Below are 21,680 nucleotides of genomic sequence, written 5' to 3' on the forward strand. Positions count from 1 at the left end.
TTTTTTATTAAATAATAATACAAAAAGTAATAAATTAAGACTGCAGAAAATCAATGCTAGCAATAAAAGGCCCTAATTTGATAATAAAAACACTTTGATCTCAATAATAATTGAAATCTATTATTTAACCTCAAAAGTCAATTGACCCATCGACAAAATGTTATATTTGAGAATATAATAATAGTAGTAATGATGTCTAAAATGTTGAATGCAATGCCGAAACTACTCCTAAAGCTTTGATGGTTTCCTCAAAAAAAGAAGCGTAAAAGACTTTAGCGTAATTTTTCTAAATACGTACATTTTTTATATCTCTGTCTCTGGCAGCATTGCATTATAGCACCTTAAAAATATACATATAAAAAACTTTTAGTCTGAATGGTTAACTAAATTTATGTACATAATAAAAAAGACCAATTTACAAACGGTATTAAAATGCATTTTGAAGTATTTGTGATTAATATTATTTTTAAACCATGGTGTGCTGTCTTCTTCTGTCCCCTTCCCCTCAACAAACTTAGTTTGGCAATAGAAATCATCAATCTTAAATAAAGAGTTTCGTGAACGTCCAAGTGTCTCTTGTGGTATACAATATTATACGATATTTATAAAAACTTAAAAATAGAAAAAATACTCTCATTACTTAAACATTGTTAATCATTAAAGCGAAGAGTGAAATATAATGAAAATTATTAAGGCGCAAAATTGAATTAGATTTACTTAAAGTATTAGATAATCCAATAAAATATTTTATAATACAAATACAATAAGCTGTTAAGCCAGGAATTTAACAATGCAATACAAATGCTTTCTCAATTTCGTTTTAAAATATAAAAAATAACCACGTGAAAAAATTGAGTCTTTTGGACATTTATGAATATAGAGAAACAATTAAATATTATGTAACATATGTTAAGTATAGAAACTAGTCTATATCGGTATTTTACCGATTAACAAACACTCACATTCAATTCAATGCTTACCTCAATATATAAATGTACCTTAAATCTTAATTCATTAAGTTTCTTTTAATATACTTCACCCCCCGCTAAACATGCAGGAGAGACCAAAGCGAACAGCCATTTTCACATCAACATTAACTAAATCACAACTATTATCAGCATATAAATTCAGACTTTTCATAGTGTTCAAAGACATTTCTCATAAGAATTTAATATGGGTGACAATTTGAGAATACAGTAATAAACCGTGTCATTTAATTTCTAGTAAAAATTGAAATGTGCATCAAAAGTGCTACAAATAAAACTTTCACACAAAAATTACATCGAATTACAAGACATAACATTCCTAAAGCTATAACAAATAATCATAAAATAAACAATATAAACTAGGAAACCTTAAAAATCTCAATTTCATATCATATTCTTTTATAAAATCAAAAAGGAAAGGATGCTTAAGAGTAAATAATTATATCTTATCACCCCCATATAGCAGTCACAGTCTAATGTCGAATTAATAGGAATAGCATGGTTTTAAGTCATCCATTTGCTGAACTAAGTCTTCTTTCAATGGAATATCTGTAATTAAAGGTGATCCATTTACACGCGTCTCCTCTTGAAGTATCACTTCTTCCTTTTCAGATTTTTCTAAGGTTCCATTCTGATTTTCAACAGCTACGCTCTTGTCCACTACTTTTGTCGTAATCTTGTTTAATTTAGTTACGGCTGTCTTGGTTGTTGTACCGGATGGCCTCTTAATGGGTTGGGGAGCACTGGTCGTTTTGGTTGTAGTCGTTGTCGTTTTCGTTGCCGTTTTGGTTCCACTCTGAAATATCAATCACAATTATTTAGATTTTCATTCTAAAATATGATATTTAAAATAAATAACATTAAAATATATTTTAACGTCATGAACCTTAGAAATTAATCCTGATCGTGGTGCTGGTGTTGGACGTGAAGCAGAAATTTGTTTATTTGTAGTGTCCTTGGTCATTTTATCAGTAATTGGAGCTTTGGCAGCTGTTACTCCGACTGCTCTTGTAGGTGCCCTAAAAATAGTAATTGAATAAAATTATAACTTGTTATATTATACTAAAACACATTATAGAATGTTAAAAAGGACAATCACCTAGAAGCGGGTGTTGGGGCTGGTCGTGGTTTGGGTGCAGCACTAGCTGGCTTAGCAGGAGCTGGACGAGGTGCTGTTGTGGTGCGAGCTGGAGCTGTTGTCGGACGAGTAGTTCCAGCTAGGCTCGTCCTTGTTGTAGTGGTTGTTGAAGTTTTGGTAACAGTGCTAGAAGCAGCTGGTTTGGGAGCAGATGTAGTTTTTGTAATGGTGCTTGTTATTGTCTTCTTGACTACTTCTTTCTTTACATCACCATTCGTTAGCGGTTTCTTATCAGCTACCGAAGTTTTAGCAGACATTGTAGTAGGTCTCGGTTTAGCAGCAGTGGTAGTGCTAGAGGGAAGTTTTGGTGCTGGTTTTGTTGGGGAAGTGGCTGTAGTAGTAGGTTTAGCTTTAGCAGCTGGTACTTTAGGAGCTGTAGATGCAGACTTAGTTATTGGTGTTGTTGGCTTTTTAGTAGCAGTAGCACCAACTCTAGGTGCTACAGCTTTCGTTGGAGAAACTGCAGGTTTGGTAGGCGATGTTGCGCTTTTCATTGGAGTTTTTGTTGGAGAAACAGCTGTTTTAGTGGTAGTTGTCGCCTTTTTAGTGGCAGGTGTTGTCGGTTTTGACTTGGCTGGTTTTTTATCGTCAGATACGACTGATGCTACAGCTGCTGCAACACCAGCGGCAGCAACTCCAGCTACGGCAGCAACTCCAGCTACGGCAGCAACTCCAGCTACGGCAGCAATTTCCAGAGGTGCTATCAAATCAACCATGTTCTTTGATTCGATTTGTTCAACATTGGTGTCAACAATCTCACTTTCTTCTTTCTTTTCAATAACACTACCAATGATATCTTGAACTTCGGGTTGTACAATTTCAGAAGTGGGAAGTGAATGTTCGACCGGAACAATTTTTTCGCTTTCAATCATTGGCTCATAATTTTCCAATTTTGATTCTCCGTACATATCCTCAATAGTATTTGTGAATGTTTTAATAGGTTCTTCTGTAATTCCACTATCAATAAGTGGGGAGAATGTGTCTTGAAGTTGTTCATGTGATGCAAGAGGTCTGCAAATTTCTTCCGTCATAAATTCGTCTGCGTTTTTGATTAAATTCTCAACAACATTAGATTCGATAATTTCACATGTTTGTTTCTCTACTTGAGTTAAGAAGTCTGTTCCGAAGTTATTTTGTTGTCCCAATAAATCTACATCAATTTCGTTAGCATTAGAAATAGCGGCCAATTCTGCTTCCATTTCATGTTTGGCAAATGAAGCATCTTGTAAAAGAGTGTCATCGGCTTGCATATTAGTAGAGATATTAGATATTTCATCAGCAATAATGTCTGTAAATGCTGTGTGATTATCAAATGCTGGTGATTTTGGTGGTGAGACCAAAGATTGAACATCTAGTACGGGTGATTGACTCTCTGGAATCAAAAATTCTTCACCAGCGGGAATATTAGATTGCACATCCAGTAATGGCGATTGAGCGTCAGGCAATGGAGAATGAACGTCGAGCAATGGAGAATGCGCGTCGAGCAATGGAGAATGCGCGTCGAGCAATGGAGAATGTGCGTCGAGCAATGGAGATTGAGCGTCAGGCAATGGAGATTGAGCATCAGGCAATGGAGATTGCATATTTGGATAAGGCGATTGAGGTTGAGAAAGGGGATGGGTAATTGATTCCGAATGATAGTCGAAAATCTCAGGCGAGTGAGCGATTAATTCTGGGGATTGTGCAATCGGAATTGAGGGTTCAGGTGAACGCGCAACATCTGGAGTTTGAGTGATAAGATCCGGTGTTTGGCATACAGGTTCCATGGATTGGATCTGAGATACCTGATGATCTTCCGATTCAATTAAATCGTGGGGAGAATGTGCCAACAATTCTGGTGATTCTGCCTTAGAAATCACTGTATCAATTAGGAATTCTTCCACTGGCATTGGTTCTGTTGGTAGTGGACTCACGCAAATCTTTTTTTCCATTTCATATGGTGACGGGGCAGGAGATACTGCGGGCGAAAATGCTGCGTTTTGATTGACTTCTACAATGACTTCTGAATGAGTTTCAGGAATAATTTCATGATCACTTGGTTCTGTCAACTGACTAACGTTATCACTAATGGGAGATACGATATCATCCGATTCTTCGGGCATTTGAACTTCAGATTTTTCCATGACAAATGGACTTTCTGGCTTTACAAATTCTGTACTATCAAACATGCCTCCTTCATGTGTAACGACATTATCAATGTGAGAAATTGCTGCATTTATCTCATTTGTGGTAACATCGGGTTGCTTCTGAGCGAACGGATTCACACCATACAACGAATTATCTGGCTGAGGTTCATTATTTCCAAACTCTTCATCACTATCATTAGGTAAAGTTTGGACAGCATTTAAGTCAAACGGATTGTGTTGCATTTCACACGTGTCTTCATCTTTTTCTTGATAGAAAGACATGCTCATGGGATCTCGTTCTTTATTTTTAAGGCGTTCAAATAATTCTTCATCAATTCCTTCATCGTCATAAGCTTGACTGCCATGTTGCATATAAGCTACTTGAACATCACAGAAATCAGTCGTGTCCTTTTGAACCCTTTCAAATTCAGCTTGATCAACAAAGTTATTGGTGGAACTAATTGGTGTTTCAACAATATCGTCATCCGCATAGTCTGATAATTGTTTCTCATTACCGTGAAGAGTCTCCTTAAGATTTTCTTGAGAGGACAAAGCCTGTAAAATGATAAAAAAAAAATAATTAAACAAACTATATACATTAAAAATTATCAAGAATATTATAAAAACTCAATATCTTACACTATTATCGCAATGTCCATTCAAATATTCTTTATCGTCGATATTTCCTAGATCGGCGAGTCTAGTGGAGACTTCATTTTCGAATTCGTTTGGTTCAGGAATGACAATATCGTCCATGGGGACAGGTTTTTGTGGTGATTGAGAAACAACTTCATCCGGCAGTAATCTAGATGGAATAGCGGACAAATCAGGCGATAGTCCACCATGAGTAGGCGTCACAGGCACAAAAGGCGCTGCCTCCGGGTTCAACGGTGAATTCATATTGTCTTCTGAATCGACAATATCAGAAACTTCAATAGCCTGCGAAGAAAAAAAAATTAATAATACAAAGCAAATTGTGAAAACATTGTTTTGACTATTGTAAAAAAAATCATACAGAATCGATGGGCTCCGACGCTACTTGATTTAACAGTTGGGAATCAAGCAGGTCAGATTTTTCTTCTCCTTTAATGTAGTTCCACTCGTCTTCTGATTCTTCGCCACCACTTTCAGCTACATTATCCACCAAAACTCCGGCAATTTCTATTCCTGCAATTGAAAATTGTTCTTCTATACATACAATTCATAATACCGAAATAAATCATAGTATTCTGTGATATTTTATAGACCAATCACAGAGCACGCGACGACGCGATTGGTCGAAAACAAAAATCAGTATTATTTTTGAAAAATTAAAACAATAGAAACGCATGGAGAAATGCGACTGCCATTTTGCACAATTGAAATGGCGACAGCCAAACAACATCGAAATCAAATTCAACAAACAAAAACTAACATGCAAACGGGGGCTACGAAACGGGGCGGAGTGCCTAGCTCGGGGCGTGTGCCCTCCAGGTGACGACGACGACGACGACGACCGCGAGAAACGCGCCAACAGCCCAGCACTGTCAAACTACGCGCGTCGAACATAACACGACCAAATACGACCAGCTACAGCTACAGCTACATCCGACGACAAATTTGCAACATTTCTCTTCGCAAAAGTAACACGTAAAATAAAAAAAAAAAAAAAAACACGTTCGAATATGTATGTGTGGCGAAAAGTTGTACAAATCGGCGACCGACGAGAGGTGGAGAGGTGTTCCGCTATTTTGGAGCGGCCTTCAAAGCGAACGCCGAAATCGTCATCATTATTTTCATATGCATACAACATAACGTATCTTTGCACGATTCATACATTGCGTAAAGACTTCCATATGCAAATTCTAAAAATAATGAAAGTGGCGAGGGTGCAGCGTGCGGCAAGTAGCGAGTACAATGACGAAGGAAATAGCGCTCGATGCATTCGGAACGGATAGGGCCGAGAGAGCGAGACGGCGCGCTACCGAAAGAGCGAGACGGAGATTATCGAACTGCGATTTCTGTTCGAAAAGTGTCGGTTCGACTGTGTGTCTGGTCAGAGTCGTGCGGCGGCGTGCGCCAGACGAGACGAATCAACAGGCGTTTCGATGCGGCCGGGAGGGACACTATAAATAGATCACAAATACTACAACTGTGCAGCGCAGACACACCCTATCACCCCATCGCCCTATCGCCCTATCGCCCTATCGCCTCTCTTCACCTCTCCATCTGATCGATCATATCCACACAGCTTTCACCCTATTACTACCCGTGAAAATACATTTTAATGTGTACATGTCGGTCTTGCATGTGCAAGTTTAACGTGACATTAATGTCGCCGTTAAATCGTATCGTTTGGAGAGGCCTTCGTCTAGCAGTAGATTTAAATGGCTGTAAATTATGATGAAATTGTATCTTGCGACCAAGATCGGCCTTTTTCAAGCGAAATGCGTATTCAAATTTAGGCCCCAAAAAATCTACGACATAAAACGTCGAATCGATAAGAATTTCAGTAGCCGATACTAAGTTTCAGTATGATAGGACGAAGTGTTCAAAAAATACACGGACACACATTTTTTCTAGATCATGAAAACGTCATCAGTGATCGATTCTGAGTTTAAACCAGTTAAAATCTCGAGTTCGAAATTTCGCATGATCACAAAACCTCTTTTTTAGGGAGGCGTAGTAGCATAAAGTTTGGAAACCGCTGACTTACATATAGATAAAATAAAAATGTATTGTTAGAGTCGCCATGAAAAGCAAGAATCAAGAGGACGACTCGTCTTCAAACCTGTGATACCAAGACGGTAATGCGAGTGTTTGTGTTTTCATTTTTTATGTTTATTTTTTATTTTTAGGGGTCCAGATCGGATGTAAAGCATCCAGATCCGCTCCTCTAATTTTGCCGGCCTATAATGCAACTAATCAAATCATTTAATTAACTGTGATGAGACGCAGTTAAATAAAATAAAAAATACATTCAAAACATTACTCTTTATATAACAATGCAAACTGACGGATCTATTCAAATGCGATTCCCTTGCTTTGAGTTAAATAAAACGACGAGTTTGAATTGGCGATACACATTTTCAAAGAAATCGGTGTACGGGGTGTGGCTTTCGAATAGATGCTAGCATTCAAAGTGTGATATTTTCGGCAAAACTTAGCCGAGCGCAATTTTTTTATTCGCCCGTCCGAAAATGATCTTCGAGTCGACGTTGCAATCGCAAAAGATAAAAAAAGGTGTCTCTCGCATACAAATCGATAATTAAATCTACTCAATCGAACGGTAAACGAATCACATCTTCGATCAATAGGAAGTGTCGCACACACAATCTAGTCCACACTAGCAACGAAACATTCACACATGTCACATCGGAATCGGTTTCCGCGTTGCGTCACAAGATCAGCACGGGGGAAAAAATAAGTTTTCGGTGGAAGGGGTTAGTGTCACCGTCACGTACTAGTGTTGTCATCACAGTTTGAGATGCGGCGATCCGAAGAAGAGACGGCGGCGAGACGGAGAGGGGGGGGCAGAGGGGGGGCGGCAGGAGGGAGAGGGGAGTCAGAGTGCGGAGGGCGAAGTGAAGTGCGCAGGCGCGAGCGCTGCCGAGAGAACGCGAGAGACGTTCGGACGAGACGCTCCCAGCCGGCGACTGAAAGTAGTGGAGGAGTCACATCGAGCGGCGATCGGCGAGCAGCGCCCCTGCCGGTCGAAGGCGAAAGCTCGCCCGGTGACGCGCAATCGCGTCGACTTGCGGGCCACCACCGCGCGCAACCCCTCGGACACGCCTATCAAACGTCACGCACGCACTTTTCACGCACCTTTATGCCGATTTACACACTCAATAGCGATGCGCTTTTCATTCGATTACGATTTCGATGCAATGAAAAATATAAATAAAAAATAAATGACACGCGATGCTTACTCGCAGATCGCATTCAAATCGGCTGGATTCGCGTGTTGACAATGGATCAGCTGATTCTGTCAAATGATGCGGGTTGTATGACATGCTACGCTAGACACGACTCGATTGATTACAAATAAACAAATTCAATAATTACTATATCAAAACGAATAAAATATTTTTCAATCATTTTGTATATATGTACATATTTGTACAGTCGACGTGCATTTTCAGTTGTAATATATTCCAATTGGCGTTTTAGGTCATTCATATTCGAATACAATTCAACTAGTACATAAATTATAACTCTACAAATGCAAATACACGTTCAACAATGTGCGCTAGTTGAGTTTTGACAGCTCTGATGTTTTTAGGAATGCTTTAGAATTCAGTAATGAGTTAATATTTGCTAGGTATTAAGAATTAAGGTAATGAGTACCGTATAACGATAGCTCTAAAAATGTAGCAAAACGAAGATGTGACTTTCCAACTCAATTTACTAGTCGAGTGAAGCTTTCACGTAAACTTAACACCCCCCCCCCCCCCATCTTACCTGGTACCAAATTATAGTTGATCTGTATTTTCAGTTGTAATAAATTTAGACTAGTTTGAATGTAATTCGCAATATGAATCAACTTACGTGGGTTAGACGAAATATATTCCAACTAGTCAAAATATATAACAACTGAACATATATATGTATATATATATATATATATATATATATATATATATATATATATATATATATATATATATATATTAATGAATTTCCAAACATAGGTACATACATACACGTTATCCGTCAAATAGAAAGCGCAAAAGTAAATTATCATATGAAAATGATAAATTCGCCGACCGAAATGTAGATTTGTTTATTATATGTATGTAGTAACCTTGCTTACACAAGTATAATCTACGTATAATAAATATATTGAGTACGATCGAAAGTAATAAGGTTTCAGTTAGGTTAAATAATTTAAATATTTAATTTGTCGATTGCAAAATTCAATGTTGTAATCAAATTCGATAAGATTAAATACGTAGATATGAATGAGAAATTCCTTTTTAAACAAAATGAGTAAGTATGTTTTTTGATAACAGATGCAACAAATAAATAATAAAAACAACTAAAAAATAAAATCGAGCGAATATTTTGGATCACGCCCAATAAGTGAGTAAATGATTGAAAATATGTATATTTTCAACCAGACACGTCTTCATTATAAATACTCATATGTGTACAATAAAAATTAATAGACGTAGACAAACAGCAAGTAACAGCAGTAGCCGACAAAATCTATTCTTACTATACAGCAGTACTTGTCGCCGTAACGAGCAAACCCATTTTTTTTGCCACTGGAAATATTTACGCATGATGTGACGTCATAGTAGCGAGTGCACGCGTATTAACGAAGGTGTGCACGCGCATACGAAAATTTTCGCAAAAGTCATATTGTGACAATATTGACTTGACAATACGACGCAAGCAATATTGCGCCGCATTGTCACGGTCTGAAATGTATATGAAAGCCGATTTTGCCTTGCACTCGACCAAAACTTGAATGGTGCCGGAACCGTGAGGTGCTGGATAATATGAATAGATACTGACGGTTACGTGAGCTACTGTGCTGCACTGTATTCGTGGACTGTTGGATAGTATGAATAGATCTTTAGATGGTCAAATTAAAAAAATATATACATATAATTTTCAAAAATGTTTGATATCTAAACATCGGATGACAAAATAGTCGACCAGTAAAAAAAACTTATGCACACTTTATAAAAGATCCAACATAATATTTTAGCATCACTTTTTAAAGCACAAATAAAAAGTTGAAACTTGAGAAGACAACCAACCTGTGTCGGCAGGGGGTGTGGGTGTCTCCTCTCGGACTGGTCGGTGCGGTTCAACATCCTCGTCCTCCCTGGTCTGCAACTCGGCATCGTCTTCGGAAAAATCGGCATGTTGGCCTAAAGAGTGACCTTCGGCCAGTGCCCTAGCGGCCTCCATGCTAGGAGATGTATGCACATCGTCGGCAGCATCCACGTCGGTCTCTGGACCGAGGTCCTCGTCGTCTTCTTCGAACATCGGATCGCTTGCAGTCTTGCCATTGGTGAATTTTTTGCCATTCAAATGATCGTCAGGGGCATGGTCCTCGTCGCCGTTTCCATTCTGCTGCTTGATACCTTCAGACAGATCGAACATGAGTCCGTCCTTGGAGAATGCCACGTCTTGGTTCGAGTTCACGTGGAACATGTTGTTCTGGGCATTGTACGACGAATTATCGAAGCTGAAAACGAATTCGAAATTTTATAAATCAAAAAAACTAGAAAATTATAGAAAAATTTATCGAATATGTACCTTGAGTCCATGTTGACGCTGTATACTTGAATATGCTGCGCTTGCTCGGCGATCTTATGCGGATCTTTGAGCAAGATCAACAGCACTGATATGTTATCGGTGGATTTGTTTGCCTTGGCCACTTGCACCACTCGATCTGCCGCTTTCTTTAGGTCATCTGTAATGGAAAGATAAAAAAATAAATTATGATTCCACACTGAATTAATGTGAAGCAATACATGTAAATGTACATATGTATCTATGTATACATACATATTTTATAAATAGTTTTAAAACAGCAATCCCACGAAAAAGCTTTCTTTTAAAAAAAAAAAATGATATTCTTTCATATAGGTATGTATATTTATTCGGAAGATGAAATCAAACAAGCGATTGATCACAGAAGCATGTCAACAGTCAATAACGTCTCAATTTCTCGCTTTGTTTTAAAATATACACATGTATATTTAGGCAAAAGAATTATATTATATACATATGTATGTATAAGTTTCTACGAAGAACTTTGGAGATATAATGGAAGATAAAATCTGCTCGTTATCATTTGTACGCTTTATTGTTTTGCAAGATTCTTGGGTTTTTGAGAAGCGTCCAATTCGCACGATCTGCATGGTGAAAACAAAAAAAAGAAAAACGTCGTGCACGAATGGCAACTTCATTACCGATTCAGCGGATGACAAATCCTACGTAGTTAGTATTTGCATTATTTTGACGAAAATTGTGTGTTTGAACGACCGTGCAGACTATATAGACGCCATTTTGCTCAAGAACACTAAACGAAATAGCTGGAAATATATTAATTACACACATAAAAATAATATGGTGGAGCTATAAGCGTCGCTTAATGTGAAAAATGAAATACGTTAAGAGGGTGAGGGCACACGATTGCGTGACAGCCCTCCGGACGGTGACGGATGATTTGATGACCAAGAAACTACGTAATGGTCTGCGGTCACGGAAAATGACCAACCTGCTGCAGGCGAATGAAGTTTTTTCAGAATATCTTAAAATATTGAAAAGTGAGAAGATTCAATTTTTTTCAGTCCAACGACGATGCGTCATTTAACTTTTTAAATTTTAACGGAAATTTCATCATTTCAGTCATACGTTTTGGAGATATAATAACAATCATCATATTGCATATGTATGTATTTTGCAATGTCCGTAGTACAACCGCAATGCTGAAAGCTTCAGGATGTACGAATGAGTGTGTGCACGTTTTACAAGAAAGAAATTTTAAACTTGCTTACAAATTGGAGCATACATATGTAGGTGTTAAGTAAGACACAATTGCATCACGTTTGTGGTAATTTGCATAATGCCCATTTGCACGTACTTATATAAAATTATACAATTTACATGATAATCAACATGCCACTGGTGAAATATGCTTGGGATATGTTTACCAGAGGGATTAACGACCCCTCCCGGCATTTCATTAGAAGCATTTTAAAATCCTCCCCATCCTTTAAAAGCTCGTAAAGAATTAAGCTTGTACGCCTCGTCAATTCGCATCGTACAAATTTACATACGATAGAAAGATTACCTTCCATAAATATACATATGTATGTATATTTAAAAACAAAAATAAATATGAAAATGGGAAACAGACGTTTTTGCAATTGAAATATTCATCAATTTCCATTCGGGAGAGTGAGCATTCTGTCCGCAGCGCAATTTCGAATTTTCCAACCATTGACTGTAAAATCAACCCTTTCGAGTCCAGACTGCCGACGGACGATATTGTGGAGAGCAATGTACATATACATACATATAATATGTAGCGAATTTAATCGATCGTTTCGACCCCACTCGTTTTGGACAAGTCGACTTGTTATCGAACTGAAAAAACTATAATGAATGGTGCTGTAAATAATTCACGACGCTGTACATTTATTGTAGGTACGTGCATAAATAATGCATTCAAAATATGCGTCGAGAAATCTAGATCAAGAAACGATTCCGAAAACGCGAACGATGTGGGTGAAGAGTGTGGGTAAACAGGAGAGAGAATGGTGATTGAAATGGAAATGAAAACCCAATAAAGCACACGCCGAAGGACAAACTGACATCTCAGCTCACATTCGATATTCATCACTAGGAATTTACATACAGTACACTTGACATACAATAGCGCCAGTCGGCATACAAGAAAAGAATGGAAGCATAAAACTAAATATTTACCTGTTTGAATATATGTATGTACCTGGCACGTTGTGACATAAAAATATGTCAACTTAATTTTAAATTGTATGCGAAGTAGGTAAAAAGCAATAGCTTACATCTTATATTGTAAATATATACATATATGTATGAATATTTTTAATGTTTACAGATCACGTGGTCATCGCACAAAAGTGAGAAAGGCCAAGAGCTTCGGTCATGGCCATCAATTTTGCGCTTCAGCGCTTCTCACCACCAACTAAGTTGTATGTATTTACTCCTTGCATATATTTTTGAGGTGACGCGATGAAGCCATTTTGCCAAAGCAAATGCATTGGAATCAGAGATATCAAAAGAAATATAATGACATTCATTAAAGTGTCCGAAATATGCAAAGAGAAGAAGGACGTTATCATCTCATAACGAGGTATTATTTATCGAAGAGAATTCAATGCATAATTTGCTAGGGGCGTTCTTTACTCGACGAGGGGCTGTTACTGATTACTTTATGAAAAGGGAGATGGTGAAGAAGCGCTTCAAAGAAGCCTCTCTAAAATTATACTTTAAAGAAATATATACGATTATATATAAAATATTATACCTCAAACAACAACAAATCTCGTACTATTTACTATTTTTAAAAAACCAATATGAAAAAAATGTGACTAAAATAATCATGGAATTTATATCTGTAGGATTACGATCTTGCAATGTCGTACAAAAATAAGGTGCAAATGGCCGCGTTGTCCACATACTTCACATTCCATTGAACTAGTATCATCTCCCCAAGTTTAACTATGGGTAGTAATGTATAAGCACATATGTATGTGCTCGTATGTACAATTAAATAATATACATATAATAACATATGAATGCGAAATGTCACAATTCATAAAATAAGTTGTGAAATGATGAATACAATAAATAAATAAAAATCAAACAAAGAAGTGAGTGGTGGGTATCGTGCGATTAAAGGAAGCGGTTAAAGATAAGGACACGATTGGTAATGTATGGAGTATGTAGTAACTGAACAAAATTCGCGCCAATCTGACCATGAAGATAACGAACGAGTCTTCTTCAAAGTAAGGACCGCAGAAGAAAGGAAAATAATCGACAGGAAGAAGTGGAAGAAGCAGCGGATGCGAAAAACCGGGCCAGTTAGCAAGGGCGGTCAACCGAACCGGATAATTACGTAGCTGGCGCTGATTAATTGTATACATTGTATGTTGATGCTGCGGTTGATTATGACGGCAGTGATGATGATAATGAACGCAGTCGTTTGATGTACGACGGACAGGTGTCAATGCTAGACGAGTTGTTACAGTTCTTTCTGTGGCGTATAGCTTCATTTGGAAGCTGAATCGAAATCGACAAGTTGAAAGACATCAATCTAATCACTTTCTTCATGCGCAATTAAACTGGTAACCAACACTTTCTCGCTGAAACTCGATAAAACTTCAGCTTTCGTTTGGGTATATGAATTCAAAAGTTGTATCAAAGCTACAATGGAAATTTTACAGGAATTAAACTAGTTTTTAAAACCGATTGCACAAATATAATATTAAATTATATACATTTGTGAAAGCATTGAGAGGGAATATACAAAAGTACGTTAATCGAAACTTGCGCACAGTAGTGGATGGTGCACGACTGAATGTATAATTCCAAAATGATAAATATTCATTTATGCAAATCCTGCGGAATAAAATCGTTCAAAGGATGCAAAAGCCAACCCGAATCAAAGCGACATTTGCCACTATGTACATTCGAAACTGAATCGAAAAAAATGGATTAAGGCCTTCGAGAGGATTTTCCAACCAACCCTCAATCGTACGATGAGATGAAAGCAGCGTAGGATTACAGAAGAGCTTTTAAAATACACAATGAAAATCAACTATGTATGGTTGCCGTATTTCAGAAACACTTTTTTTTTATTTTACCTCGTGTGTACATATACCACAAAAATAAATCGTAAAACAAGCCAGAACGTTGTTGTAATTATCGAACGCATAATTTAAACCGATTTCAAGGCATAATTAAGACTTCCAATTTACTACGAGCCTAGTTGAAGAAACAAATCAAATCGTTGCCGGCTACGCTATATTTACGCAGAAGTAAAATGAAGATGTATATAACCGACCATCAATAAATGCGGCGCATGATTCTGTAATGACGCCGGCATAGATAGGGGTAAATTAAGTATCATTACGTGTATGTATGATTCAACCAAATATACATTGGTGTAACAAATTATCATACAATGTATTTGAAATCAGTGGACGAGCATGATTAAAATCTAATGAGATGGTTACTTTTTTAAAATATATTTCTGGTTTATACACGCAATTGCTCATAAGTGCAAACATAAAATCAAGGGTGCAAACATAATTATATGCAAACTGGGAGCAATTTTAGAAAAACGAGCTTTTCTTGTGCGTGTAGAGGTTTGTAATTGAGTCAATTAATCAGTGCTACTTGCAACGAATGCAAGCTCTCGACGACGACTGCTGTGAATTGCACTCTGGATTAATAAATCGCAGTTTTCGGAGACTTCGGACAGGAACAGATGGTGATAAGCAAAGCTATAAGAAGACGGTGGAGGAGGGTTTTGCGTGATTTCCCAGAATAACCGCACAAACTGGACACATGACATGATGGAATATTGCGAAGCACAAAACCTCAACCGTTAAGGAGTATTCAGATACATTATTTTATAACGAAAAATACATGAGTATAAAATACTGGCGAAACGTACATCAGTACTGTCGCTACAGTCAATTTGTCCAATTCTAAATATGGCCATTATCCACTCGGGGGCCGACTTCCTGTCAGCTTGCAAATGGTGGCCAAAACATGACAGGATTAGAAAGATGGCGGAAGCGACTTGATGTAAAAGTTGAATCGTCGATTTATTTCGGACTCAACAAACCGTGTGAAGGATTCTAGGGATATAATAGGATTAAACCAGGATGCAGAGCGGCTTGCAGCTTTCGAGTGTGCAAACTGGGACAGTTAATACTTATTATATACGTGTCTATATAGTATGCGAGTAGTGCAACGGCACAGAGCGTATTATTGATCGAAACGACCCGGGCTCGGCCTGGGATTTGTGATGGATTTAATTTTGAGAAGCAACGTTGACAATTTTAAAATGAAATTTTTGAAAAATTAAGACCGTAAATAAATTTAAATAAATTGCGAGAGGTAGATGCTTTGAAAATTGCAAACACGATATAATTCAATTAGGGCGAAAACACACAGCGATGCACGTGGCACGTGGTTTTTTTTAGATACTTGAAATGGGCCGTGCCTTGCACATACTTTTCTTGCGAAAAAAAATGGGCCGTGCCTTGCACATATTTTTCTTGAGAAAAAAAATGGGCCGTGCCTTGCACATATTCATGGAACGCCCAACACGCCCCGCCCCAATATGACTACCTGGAGTATTTTCGGTATAATTGTATCCTCGTATTTATATCTTTGCTTGACAGTGATCGATACCGGTGTATCCCATATTTGAAGAAATGTAGGAGAACTTGTCGACGTTCATGTGCCACGTTCCGTGCTGTGTGTTTTCGCCCTTACTCTGCAGAGACAGGTGACACTACCATGCAACTGAAGGATCAACATCTTCCTCTTCGCCAATTTCATGTTAATTTGGTCTGGTCTTTGCCAATTTCAATTCACACAGATAATCTATTACTGGTAGGTATTTATGGAAACGCAATCAAATTCAATTTGAAAATTCAAAATCAGAATCGACTGCCCACACAATTTGGCCGAGCGGGCGCATGCGTGACAACATCCCACAAAAAAGTCGCCAGTGCATTATCTGAAACTAGGCGTTCGGTCGTCCACATACAAAAAGAGACACAAGGAGATGAAGATGAATTGAAAAAGGAAGGAGAAGAAAAAATAAGTTGACGCTAATAACGCAGTCGGGCAACGCTGGAGACAGGACGGAAATAGCGAGTGCGATCCAGAAGCATCCAGAGGGTAAATCTGGATGCTTAGCCCTCTCGATTGGAGTACATATTCGGAACCAACAACGGTACGTAAAGGTTTAACTTTTGTGAGCTTCGGGTGTATGGCCGCAAACAGGTTTCGCATTGGAAGATCGGGTCGATGTTCCTTGTATAATACGAAAAGATCCCTCTTGCTAAATGACGAAGATTTTGGCAAAGTTAAATAAATAAAAAAAGGATGTTGTCCAATGTCTGAAGAAAATATTGGCATTGTAGCTCACACGTTCAAAAACTTTAAGTTGATTGAAAATCCAAACCAATTCTGAGATTGAAATTTTAAAGGGCTTAGTTTGAATTAAAGTAAAGACTTAAAACGAAAGTATTTTAAAATGTAAACATGTTTTTAAAAGCTTTTAATTTATTAGACAATGCAAATTATGTAGGATTTTCGAAGATTGCTTTTGAAGTTTCCAGCAATAAAGCACTAATGAATTCAATGCGAATGAAGTAAAAATAATAATTCAAGACGAAGCTTTGTGTTACATATGTATGTATTTATACATACATACATATACATACATAGGTATTTAATGGTTGAGTTTATATAGCCTTTATCCTCAAAATGAAACGATACACTTAATCGAAATGTATGTATGTATGTATAATAAATAGTATACTAAGATAATTATGATGATAACCAGAACGACCACTGAGCGTCTAGTTAACTGCTTATTGAAAAATGAATTGAATAAAGTAATTAAAAAGGATAATATTTTTGGCACGGCTGTAAAATAAATTACACGACATATGTTAAAACGACATTTAATGTCAAATTAACATCTCTAAAATAGCTCGCACGACAGATTCGGCGTCATAACCAGTTATATTTTCACTAGGTATAGTTCAGTGAAATCATATCCAATTACTTTTTCACTGGCCCCTATCAGTGAAATTATAATTTTGGACAGTTGGATGATAGCGCATCGCCCCGCTCCTGTCAATTTCCACCCTCCTCATGGTCCACACATCGTAATATCCATCCAAACACAGCGTAATATCTTAGCAGGCAACACTTAATTATTAAGGGCTAGGTTAAGTTAGGTTTGGTTTTATTCATTAAGATTAGGTTGTTAGGGTCGGTATTTATTTTTGTCAAAATTTTGTCATTTTGGCAACCCTTTTGACGTTTGATTTACCGGGCGGACACCGATTGGGTCGTGCGAGCTAATATTAGAGAGGGGCACTATTTTAATTTGCAGTGCGAAATGTTTTAGAGATGGTCATTTGCATATAATGTCGTGATAAATATGTACTTAATTTGTCTGGAAATACGGCTATTTTGTCGGGCCGATAAATGGTACCCATTACAATCAAAGCATATTTTTTACAAAAGAGTCGAGTTTAAATGCCTCACGAGAAAATTTCAATAAAGCGGGCATCGTTTTGAGTGGAGAAATTCAATTTTATTAGTATTCCGGTCTCGTGGTCTTGAATGACTAATTTAAATATTGTGAATAAACACCCGTACATAAATAAGAATCTAATTTATGGACGTGTAACCAATTTTACGGAACAAAACATAAATTTAATCGAGGAAATCGAAACTGAACGACCTTTACAAAAATGCATCGTGGGTGATATTATCATAACAATACCATCAAATTAAAGAGTCGACGTTACGGCGTCTACTACCGACGCCGACGCACAAACGTCGACAAGCATTTGTTACACAAAATCAATGGATCTGACACAATAGCGTTTCTAAACAATAAAAAATAATTACAAAAATTAATTGGTCGACGCCTACGACCCAGTCCAATGGATACTGCAGAAGTGAGAAAAAATGAAAGATTACATGTGAATAAGTTTGCACGAGCGAAATTAGAATACATGCAGGAAATACATAAGAATGTACATGCATATACATATGTACATATATACTTCATACGTAGATAAAAAGCGTCATTTGTTAACGATCAAAGGCAAAAGTTGCAGCGCGTATCCAAGTGAGTGGAAACGTCGGTCTCTTTAGTTCCAGACCCTCATTCATCAGGCACTCGTTAGCTGAAGCTGAAAAAATACGGAGACTTTATTATTGCACCGGTGCACTTTTGCCGGAGGGGAAGGCTTGTTATATTTAGCGAAATTTTACTGAGAGGAAGGCACATCGTGTGCGAGTTAAACCAACCAACCATTCTCAAAATATCCCTATGTATGAAAAGACTGACAAAAAGTCTATGAAAAATATCACAATCGCTTCGAAACGAGAGCTAATGAATGAACACGAGATTCGTATGCATAATTATGAAATGTTGTGTAAAAATGCAAAAATAACACCATCACATTATAATAAATATGATACAATCTTGGGGGAAACGGAAGTGGGCAGCGCTTCTTTGCGCATATAAAATGTAAAAAAGTTCACGGCTCATATTCTCAAAAACAAATCAGCATTCAAAATAGTATGTACTTCCATAGAATACGCTGACACAATATAGAGCCATAACTGTATTTCGCAGAAAATCAATTCTATGTAAACAAAACCACAAATGCTCCATTGTCAATTTCAATTCAAAATAATTTTTCCCAATCAAAACATGGCCGTTAAGCCACAAATATAATATAATAATTCGCCTACACTGTCAGGTTTTAGACCGCCCTTGCTTCCAATGATCATTCCAAGCGAATCCTTATGACCCACGCAGGATGTGATACGTTTATAAACATAGAAACTTAAGTATAGGCGACGAAAAACAAGTTTGCCGAAATTTGCATGAGAGTCGATGTTTGTTCAGTTTGCCGGTGACGTAGCGTGCATTTTTTTCGGGCACGTTCACCATTTATGTATGCAAAATTGAAGCGAACACGTCCACGAATAATATTATATGACAGTATTAAACGATATGAGATATGCATCGAAGATGCACTGCGGATTCGACGAAAGCATCGTTTGGACGCTGGCCAACCGAAGTGCATTGACTCAAACGCATTGAACGAAAGCCACGGTCAAAAGGAGATAACTAGAGATCATATCCAGAATAGCACCGTATTCACAAGCACCCAGATATGTACTTGGTCACTGAGGGCACTCATCGTCGAAGTGTGCAAGGTCAAAGGGATTTGTAAGTGTGCTGAAGGTGCATAATATGATTCACTGTATCCAATAGGTTGCCCTTTGAATAATTTATGAAGACATTTGCATGGTTTTATTACCCAGGAGCGACCCAGACGATTGCCCCGAGCACCTCGCTCTAGTAGGGGTGACATTGCGTAAATTGTTTTGTAGACACATACAGCTTTATCCCCTCTTACACTAGTGGATCGAGTTTTATCACATTATTTTCTCTACTGTGATGCAAAAAAAATCCAGGATAATATTTCGCGTGCAACGTTATCTGCGCTCTTTATCGCTGTTTGTTTTATAGCAAATTGCTCCGATATGAAAGTTGTGTAAATATGCTCAAACTCCAATGCACTGTTTGGCAAACTATAATATTTTGGCCACATAATACCTAATTCTGGAATGCAGAAAAAAGTTGAAATGATCTATCATTTGAAGTATATGTATGCACCTAGCGCCGAATTACTTCTTGCGTAAGTGTTAAATGGTCTTATCAATTCAGTTTTAATGAAAATATAAGTCATGGGTGTGGAAAGAAGTTTGTAATAATAGCATATGTTAAAATCATTTTAACGTGCAATTTTATAATACTATACATAGCTAAAATGTATGTTTATAAAACTACATAATCGATAGGAAACACATGGATGTGTTCATTTGATAAAATCTGAAATTAATTTTGGCTGCCAAATTATTTTTTATTAATAATATAAGTATGTAGTTCAGTTTTTAGACTACCTGCTCCAATACCAAAATTACATTTTAATCACACAAATCAAGTTGAAGATGTCACCGAAATGATAAAATAATTATACGCAAACCTGTGTGGAGATTTAGACAATGGAATAGACGGATAGCAAGCGCTTACCTGAAACAAAAATAAAAATGAACATAAGTAATCACGTTGGAAAAGTAAATTCATGCTGATGTTGAAAAGAGTTTTTCGGAAGGAAATTTTTCGATTACGGAAGTAGTCGGAGACTGCAGTGGAAATGCACCCAGACGAATCGAATTCACTTGTACAGAGCTAAAATGCTAACTTATGAATGCTGCAACTGGGTAGGTACTCTTGGAGTTTTAGATAAGTTTCGATAAGACTATTATTCCCGCATATTGAATTTCTTCTGTCTGCGGTCGGCAGCATCTAGTCGCCACGAATATGTATGCGGTCACCCCCACCCCACGCTGTATACAGACATCGGTGTAGAATATCGCGAATACGACACGAAAATAAACCATAATCGATTTTTGACAAAATTACACTAAGCCGATGCCAAATCACTCAAGTCGATAAGTGTATCGTGAACGTGTCGATAGAAGAGATATGCACTTGAAACCGATGCGGTGACTATGTAATAACTTTTTCAGCTAAATTAATTCATATAGCTGGATTAAATGTCAAATATGTATTAAGAAATTTAAGTTTCTTACATTTTAACTCCCATTAGTAACTTCAGGTTTACAGAATACAGAACATTATATAACATTGGAAAAATCAAACGAATAACTAGATGTACAAAACAAACAGAAAAATAAACAGGAATTTAAAAAAAAACGAGAAATCGTGTCCAAATTCGTGGTAGGAGTTCTCTCACAACCCCTCCAAATGAATACTTCTGTCATTCAGTATATTCCGAGTGTTAGCACCCAATAAACTCTAAACCAGACATGTAAATTGATCTGTGAGCTAAGATGTCTGACTTGTACATATGTGTTTAAATAATACGTTTAATAGCGGTTCTTGAATTGTTGTCATCAAGTGACTTTGGTGTTGACAGGTTCAGTGTAAATTGATTCACGATGTATCTAAATCATTTTTTTTTGCAATGCAGCACAAGTCGTTAAAAATAAAGTTGTTTTTTTTTTTTCATTTTGGTATCAGCAAAGTATTAGTGTTTTCAAAAGGAGGAATTGGGGCAACAGTTATTATCC

General features: G+C 37.2%; 1 protein-coding gene across 2 annotated transcripts in view; it reads right to left on the reverse strand.

Annotated features, from left to right (window-relative positions):
• Positions 1–5: 5 nt before the first annotated feature.
• Positions 6–21,680, reverse strand: part of LOC143915487 (uncharacterized) — a 108,068-nt gene continuing 86,393 nt past the window's right edge. For both annotated transcript variants that reach the window (XM_077436163.1, XM_077436164.1), the window contains exons 9-15: positions 10,503–10,659; positions 9,998–10,431; positions 5,266–5,417; positions 4,890–5,189; positions 2,086–4,805; positions 1,873–2,005; positions 6–1,782 (exon numbers count right to left, since the gene is read on the reverse strand). In XM_077436163.1, the coding sequence (XP_077292289.1) occupies positions 1,471–1,782; positions 1,873–2,005; positions 2,086–4,805; positions 4,890–5,189; positions 5,266–5,417; positions 9,998–10,431; positions 10,503–10,659 (4,208 nt within the window). In that variant the 3' untranslated portion in view covers positions 6–1,470. The remainder of the gene's footprint in view (positions 1,783–1,872; positions 2,006–2,085; positions 4,806–4,889; positions 5,190–5,265; positions 5,418–9,997; positions 10,432–10,502; positions 10,660–21,680) is intronic.

This window comes from Arctopsyche grandis, chromosome 8 (assembly GCF_051622035.1).
Source record: "Arctopsyche grandis isolate Sample6627 chromosome 8, ASM5162203v2, whole genome shotgun sequence".
Lineage (NCBI taxonomy): Eukaryota > Metazoa > Arthropoda > Insecta > Trichoptera > Hydropsychidae > Arctopsyche > Arctopsyche grandis.